At 47.3% G+C, this 8,632-nt stretch overlaps 1 protein-coding gene across 1 annotated transcript in view; it reads left to right on the plus strand.

Annotated features, from left to right (window-relative positions):
• hs1bp3 (HCLS1 binding protein 3) overlaps positions 1 to 8,632 on the plus strand; it is a 29,560-nt gene that overhangs the window by 3,337 nt on the left and 17,591 nt on the right. The window contains exons 2-5 of the mRNA XM_079504225.1: positions 937 to 1,102; positions 2,569 to 2,779; positions 5,283 to 5,463; positions 7,931 to 8,074. Coding sequence (XP_079360351.1) covers positions 937 to 1,102; positions 2,569 to 2,779; positions 5,283 to 5,463; positions 7,931 to 8,074 — 702 coding nt within the window. The remainder of the gene's footprint in view (positions 1 to 936; positions 1,103 to 2,568; positions 2,780 to 5,282; positions 5,464 to 7,930; positions 8,075 to 8,632) is intronic.

An 8,632-nucleotide genomic window follows, 5' to 3' on the forward strand; every position in this document is an offset into this window, starting at 1 on the left:
AAAGAGAAACTACCTCTCAAAGAGAACCTACCTCTCAAAGAGCACCTACGCTCTCAAAGAGAACCTACCTCTCAAAGAGAACCTACCTCTCAAAGAGAACCTACCTCTCAAAGAGAAACTACCTCTCAAAGAGAACCTACCTCTCAAAGAGAACCTACCTCTCAAAGAGAACCTACCTCTCAAAGAGAACCTAGCTCTCAAAGGGAACCTACCTCTCAAAGAGAACCTACCTCTCAAAGAGAACCTACCTCTCAAGGAGAACCTACGCTCTCAAAGAGAACCTACGCTCTCAAAGAGAACCTACCTCTCAAAGAGAACCTACCTCTCAAAGAGAACCTACCTCTCAAAGAGAACCTACCTCTCAAAGAGCACCTACCTCTCAAAGAGAACCTACCTCTCAAAGAGAACCTACCTCTCAAAGAGAACCTACCTCTCAAAGAGCACCTACCTCTCAAAGCGAACCTACCTCTCAAAGAGCACCTACACTCTCAAAGAGAACCTACACTCTCAAAGAGAAACCTACGCTCTCAAAGAGAACCTACGCTCTCAAAGAGAACCTACCTCTCAAAGAGAACCTACGCTCTCAAAGAGAACCTACCTCTCAAAGAGAACCTACGCTCTCAAAGAGAACCTACCTCTCAAAGAGCACCTACGGACGGCTGTCATTTGAAAGTGGCAAAAATCTTGTGCAAATTCAACACCGGTGGTACGCAGGGCAGTTCAGTGACCGGTGGTACGCAGGGTGGTTCAGTGACCGGTGGTACGCAGGGCGGTTCAGTGACCGGTGGTACGCAGGGCGGTTCAGTGACCGGTGGTACGCAGGGTGGTTCAGTGACCGGTGGTATGCAGGGTGGTTCAGTGACCGGTGGTACGCAGGGCGGTTCAGTGACCGGTGGTACGCAGGGCGGTTCAGAAACCAGTCTGTCTCCCCCCCAGACCCCTGCAGAACCAGACCACCGGTCTGGACCTCCATGTCCCGGTCTACCAGGAGGTGAGAGGAGCCATGATGACGGGTCACGTGGAGTACCATATCATCGTAGTGACCCGACTGGCGGCCTTCAAGTCCCCGAGACACCGGCCTGGAGACACGGTGCAGCTGATGGTAACACAACACCCCATAGACACACCCCATAGACACACCCTATTACCCCATAGACACACCCCATAGACACACCCCATTACCCCATAGACACACCCCATAGACACAACCCATAACCCCATAGACACACCCTATTACCCCATAGACACACCCCATAGACACACCCCATAGACACACCCCATAGACACCCCATAGACACAACCCAAAACCCCATAGACACACCCTATAGACACACCCCATTACCCCATAGACACACCCCATTACCCCATAGACACACCCCATAGACACACCCCATAGACACCCCATAGACACAACCCAAAACCCCATAGACACACCCCATAGACACACCCCATTACCCCATAGACACACCCCATTACCCCATAGACACACCCCATAGACACACCCCATTACCCCATAGACACACCCCATAGACACACCCCATAGACACACCCCATTACCCCATAGACACACCCCATTACCCCATAGACACACCCCATAGACACACCCCATTACCCCATAGACACACCCCATAGACACACCCCATAGACACACCCCATTACCCCATAGACACACCCCATAGACACACCCCATAGACACACCCCATTACCCCATAGCCACACCCCATAGACACACCCTATTACCCCATAGACACACCCCATAACCCCATAGACACATCCCATAGACACACCCCATAGACACACCCCATTACCCCATAGACACACCCCATAGACACACCGCATTACCCCATAGACACATCCCATATATACACCCCATAGACACACCCCATAGACACACCCCATTACCCCATAGACACACCCCATAGACACACCCCATTATTATTTATCTACCTGCACTATTCACTATGTTTAATTCATCATTTTAATGCCAATAGAAAAATCTGTGACATACACACTATATCTCATTCTAACGCGGTAATATTAGACACTGACTCCTGATGGTGGCGGTAACTTCACCATTATGCCCATTTTTACCCAATATAGTGAATCTGGCGATGTCACTTCCGGTTCAGCGGATCACAACATCCGCTAGTTTTCTTCACTGTGTTATACAGTCAGATGTCCGGGATGCTAAGCTATCATCGTTTATTTTAAGTCAAATTAAGCTCTATTCAAGCCCCAAATATCGCATTTTACGCAGCGATGCACATAAAGGCTGCGCGCGTGCGTGTGAGAGCGTGCACGCGAGGATTTCGGCCGGTTTTAGGTAGATTACATTGGCCGTTAGCCAATCTAGCAAAAAGTTGCTACATTTTGCTACATTAAGCCCCCGATTATAGGGAATTAAACGATTACGTCATTTACGTCAAGGGTAATGAGGTATTTTTTTATTCAATTACGTCAATTACGCCAATAGCCATGATAGGTCATAGGTCAATAGGTCAATAGCCATGAGACTGAAATGCTAATTCTTGCCACTATTATACGATATTGCCTTTTCTTCTTTTGAAGGTTCCAAAGACCTACAGTGAAATGGAGGCGTTTCACTCCAGGCTGGTGGCGCAGTACCCTGGCGTGGCCACCATGCCAGCCATGCCACGCAAGGCTCTGTTTGTGGGCGAGGCCGACATCCGAGAGCGCCGCGCCGCCTTCGACGAGCTGCTCAGGTTCATCGCCGGCCACCCCGCGCTGGCCACGTGCCCCGTGGTCCTGGAGTTCTTAGGTAAGACCCAGTTGTTAGGTAAGACCCAGTTGTTAGGTAAGACCCAGTTGTTAGGTAAGACCCAGTTCTTAGGTAAGACCCAGTTCTTAGGTAAGACCCAGTTCTTAGGTAAGACCCAGTTGCTAGGTAAGACCCAGTTGCTAGGTAAGACCCAGTTGCTAGGTAAGACCCAGTTGTTAGGTAAGACCCAGTTCTTAGGTAAGACCCAGTTGCTAGGTAAGACCCAGTTGTTAGGTAAGACCCAGTTATTAGGTAAGACCCAGTTGTTAGGTAAGACCCAGTTGTTAGGTAAGACCCAGTTCTTAGGTAAGAGTCTTAGGTAAGACCCAGTTGTTAGGTAAGACCCAGTTGTTAGGTAAGACCCAGTTCTTAGGTAAGACCCAGTTGTTAGGTAAGACCCAGTTCTTAGGTAAGACCCAGTTGCTAGGTAAGACCCAGTTGTTAGGTAAGACCCAGTTATTAGGTAAGACCCAGTTCTTAGGTAAGACCCAGTTGTTAGGTAAGGCCCAGTTCTTAGGTAAGACCCAGTTCTTAGGTAAGACCCAGTTCTTAGGTAAGACCCAGTTCTCAGTTCTTAAGTAAGACCCAGTTCTTATGTAAGACCCAGTTGTTAGGTAAGACCCAGTTCTTAGGTAAGACCCAGTTCTTAGGTAAGACCCAGTTGTTAGGCAAGGCCCAGTTCTTAGTTCTTAGGTAAGACCCAGTTCTTAGGTAAGACCCAGTTCTCAGTTCTTAAGAGTTGTTAGGCAAGGCCCAGTTCTTAGTTCTTAGGTAAGACCCAGTTCTTAGGTAAGACCCAGTTCTTAGGTAAGACCCAGTTCTTAAGTAAGACCCAGTTCTTAGGTAAGACCCAGTTGTTAGGCAAGGCCCAGTTCTTAGGTAAGACCCAGTTGTTAGGTAAGACCCAGTTGTTAGGTAAGACCCATTTCTTAGGTAAGACCCAGTTCTTAGCTAAGACCCAGTTAAGACCCAGTTGTTAGGTAAGACCCAGTTGTTAGGTAAGACCCAGTTGTTAGGTAAGACCCAGTTCTTAGGTAAGACCCAGTTCTTAGTTAAGGCCCAGTTCTTAGGTAAGACCCAGTTGTTAGGTAAGACCCAGTTCTTAGGTAAGACCCAGTTCTTAGGTAAGACCCAGTTCTTAGTTAAGGCCCAGTTCTTAGTTAAGACCCAGTTGTTAGGTAAGACCCAGTTGTTAGGTAAGACCCAGTTGTTAGGTAAGACCCAGTTGTTAGGTGAGACCCAGTTGTTAGGTAAGACCCACTTCTTAGGTAAGACCCAGTTGTTAGGTAAGACCCAGTTCTTAGGTAAGACCCTGTTGTTAGGTAAGACCCAGTTGTTAGGTAAGACCCAGTTGTTAGGTAAGACCCAGTTCTTAGGTAAGACCCAGTTCTTATGTAAGACCCAGTTCTTAGGTAAGACCCAGTTGTTAGGTAAGACCCAGTTCTTAGGTAAGACCCAGTTGCTAGGTAAGACCTAGTTGTTAGGTAAGACCCAGTTCTTAGGTAAGACCCAGTTGTTAGGTAAGGCCCAGTTCTTAGGTAAGACCCAGTTATTAGGTAAGGCCCAGTTCTTAGGTAAGACCCAGTTCTTAGGTAAGACCCAGTTCTCAGTTCTTAAGTAAGACCCAGTTGTTAGGTAAGACCCAGTTGTTAGGTAAGACCCAGTTCTTAGGTAAGACCCAGTTCTTAGGTAAGACCCAGTTCTTAGTTAAGGCCCAGTTCTTAGTTAAGACCCAGTTGTTAGGTAAGACCCAGTTGTTAGGTAAGGCCCAGTTCTTAGTTAAGGCCCAGTTCTTAGTTAAGGCCCAGTTCTTAGGTAAGACCCAGTTCTTAGGTAAGACCCAGTTCTTAGGTAAGACCCAGTTCTTAGTTAAGGCCCAGTTCTTAGTTAAGACCCAGTTGTTAGGTAAGACCCAGTTCTTAGTTAAGGCCCAGTTGTTAGGTAAGACCCAGTTCTTAGGTAAGACCCAGTTGTTAGGTAAGACCCAGTTCTTAGGTAAGACCCAGTTGTTAGGTAAGACCCAGTTCTTAGGTAAGACCCAGTTCTTAGGAACTTAAGAACTAAGACGCATGCTCAGTTGTCTTGCGTTGCCGGACTGTTGCCTCTCGCAATTTCCAAATGCTTCCGTCGTACAGTCTGGAGCAACGGAAGCTCTGAGTAAAATATACGTTTGCTCTGAAAGAATATATATTCAAAGATTTGTACCACATTTTCACGATTTTTCAAAAATAGCAGACCTACAAGCTCGTAGCGCGGCACTCTGTGCAATACCAAAAGATCGTGTCACGGTTGTCCTGGCCAAAGGAATCCAATTCCACGATCCAATTGTGATAAAAGTAAAAATCCAAAATATTATATCCTCCCAGCCCATATTATTTATTTCACTGAACTGCAGGTGATCTTAGATATTATTTATTTCACTGAACTGCAGGTGATCTTAGATATTATTTATTTCACTGAACTGCAGGTGATCTTAGATATTATTTATTTCACTGAACTGCAGGTGCACTGAGTTCCAGGTCCACTGAGGAAGACATCAGAAGCAGGAACGTGTTCCTGGGGGAGGAGCCAGAGGAAGAGGGCAGGAACGTCCTCCTGGGGGAGGAGCCAGAGGAAGAGGAGGTCAACTTCTTCCAGAGCGACGAGGCTGTCGCTTCAAGGGAAGACACGGCTCCCCAAAAGAGGTTCCACGACACATAACCTCTACGACACGTAACCTCTACGACACGTAACCTCTACGACACATAACCTCTACGACACGTAACCTCTACGACACGTAACCTCTACGACACATAACCTCTACGACACGTAACCTCTACGACACATAACCTCTACGACACGTAACCTCTACGACACATAACCTCTACGACACGTAACCTCTACGACACGTAACCTCTACGACACGTAACCTCTACGACACGTAACCCCAACCCTACAGGTTCTACAACAAGGGACCAAACTCACATTAGGTCCTATAGTAACAACGCGTATCTATTCTACGTCCGAGCATAGACATGGTAACGCCCCGCCTGCCTCTGATTGGCCTACCCACACTGAGCATAGACATGGTAACGCCCCGCCTGCCTCTGATTGGCCTACCAACATTGCCGGCCTTACCAGACTTTCCTCCGAGGTGGATATAATGCTGGATAGTCTGCCAAGAGGTTACTCTGTGGTGGGAAATACATAAATAATACAAGTACGATATAATACAAGAGAATGACAGCTTGGCACGCGACGCGCAGCAGTAACTTTATAATACAAGAGAATGACAGCTTGGCACGCGACGCGCAGCAGTAACTTTATAATACAAGAGAATGACAGCTTGGGGGGGGGGGGGGTGGGACGCGCGGCAGTAACTTTAATGTTTTGTAGAAGAGGCAAACTAACATATTGTTTATGCCGTGTACAGTGTAAACGTTTAAAAATGTCTCTTCCCTTGATCTTTATTTTTGTTTACTATAATTACTACTAAAACTATAGTATTAGTTTACTATAATTAGATTAATACATGCTAATCAACACTAACACTTTAATTTAGAACACACCCAAATCAAATCATACAAATACGTGTTCAATCAATCAATTATTCAATCAAAGCAAACGGCATAAACAATATTAGTGAGCCTCTTCTACAAAAAGTAAAGTTACAAGTTACCGTTACCGCCGCGCATCGCGTGCCAAGTTACCGCCGCGCATCGCGTGCCAAGTTACCGCCGCGCATCGCGTGCCAAGTTACCGCCGCGCATCGCGTGCCAAGTTACCGCCGCGCATCGCGTGCCAAGTTACCGCCGCGCATCGCGTGCCAAGTTACCGCCGCGCATCGCGTGCCAAGTTACCGCCGCGCATCGCGTGCCAAGCTGCCATTCTCTCGGACGGAGGACCGTCTGGTGAGACCAGCGTTATTCTGTAGTGTCGGCCAATCAGAGGCAGGGGGGCGTTACCATGTCTATGCTCAGTGTCTGTAGGCCAATCAGAGGCAGGGGGGCGTTACCATGTCTATGCTCAGTGTCTGTAGGCCAATCAGAGGCAGGGGGGCGTTACCATGTCTATGCTCAGTGTCTGTAGGCCAATCAGAGGCAGGGGGGCGTTACCATGTCTATGCTCAGTGTCTGTAGGCCAATCAGAGGCAGGGGGGCGTTACCATGTCTATGCTCAGTGTCTGTAGGCCAATCAGAGGCAGGGGGGCGTTACCATGTCTATGCTCAGTGTCTGTAGGCCAATCAGAGGCAGGGGGGCGTTACCATGTCTATGCTCAGTGTCTGTCGGCCAATCAGAGGCAGGGGGGCGTTACCATGTCTATGCTCAGTGTCTGTAGGCCAATCAGAGGCAGGGGGGCGTTACCATGTCTATGCTCAGTGTCTGTAGGCCAATCAGAGGCAGGGGGGCGTTACCATGTCTATGCTCAGTGTCTGTAGGCCAATCAGAGGCAGGGGGGCGTTACCATGTCTATGCTCAGTGTCTGTAGGCCAATCAGAGGCAGGGGGGCGTTACCATGTCTATGCTCAGTGTCTGTAGGCCAATCAGAGGCAGGGGGGCGTTACCATGTCTATGCTCAGTGTCTGTAGGCCAATCAGAGGCAGGGGGGGCGTTACCATGTCTATGCTCGGACGTAGAATAGATATACGCAGTAACAACCAGAGCCTCCGCCATTTTGGAGTGATGTAACTTCCATTGAGTCCATTTTGGAGTGATGTAACTTCCATTGAGTCCATTTTGGAGTGATGTAACTTCCCATTACTTTAAAAACAACATTAAAAAGTATTGATGTACAAAACAAAATAGCAGATCTACAAGCTCACAATGCGTCGCAACGCGACGCATTGTGAGCTTGTAGATCTGCTATTTTCAATAGATTTTGTACACATTTTGAACTTGTGAAATGTGACTGCAATATGAGTACTTTTACTTGTAGTACTTTAAGTACATTTTGATGCCGATACTTTTGTACTTTCACTCAAGTACATTTCCAATTACGAACTTGTAACGGAGTACTTCTAAATTGCAGTATTGTTACTTTAACTTGTAACGGAGTACTTCTAAATTGCAGTATTGTTACTTTAACTTGTAACGGAGTACTTCTAAATTGCAGTATTGGTACTTTTACTTTTAAGTAAAACAATTGAGTACTTTTTCCACCACTGGTTGTAGAATCTCTTCGCCCCGAACGAGGAGGACGTTCGGTCAGACGCAACGCAGCGAGGAATACGACGACGATGAGGATGACGACGATGACGACGATGACGACGATGACGAGGCCTATCTGGGACCTCTAGGAAACACCAAGCAAAAAAAGCAAGTGACTCATTTATTAATTTTAGCTACTCTCCTCACTCATCTCATCACATTTGCACATCTCCGTGCAACGCTAACGCTTGGAATGGATTCAGAATCATGAACACCCCTCTATAGTTTGACATGTCACATGATACTTAACCCATTTTGGCCTGACGTCAACATTTAAAAAATGAATGTCTTCTAAATCCTGACAGTTTTCTGATATGTTTCTATATTTCATGTCAAGGAACCCAACATTTGTATGTAAGAGGCAGCTGAACCCCATCTGAACCCCATCTGAACCCCATCTGAACCCCATCTGAACCCCATCCCTGTATGTAAGAGGCATCTGAACCCCATCTGAACCCCATCTGAACCCCATCCCTGTATGTAAGAGGCCGCTGAACTAACCTGACTCCGCCAGATGGGGCAGCAGAGAGTACACTGGGGGGACTCTCTGCTGCCCCATCTGGCGGAGTCAGGTTACAGCTGAACCCCATCTAAAAATATGTTGTTCCAGGGACCCCCCCAGAAGCAAAGATTTGAGTTAAAGATGTTTGTTCTGAAAAAATGTCT

The sequence above is a fragment of the Electrona antarctica genome (assembly GCF_951216825.1).
Source record: "Electrona antarctica genome assembly, chromosome: 6".
In the NCBI taxonomy this organism is placed as follows: Eukaryota; Metazoa; Chordata; class Actinopteri; order Myctophiformes; family Myctophidae; genus Electrona; species Electrona antarctica.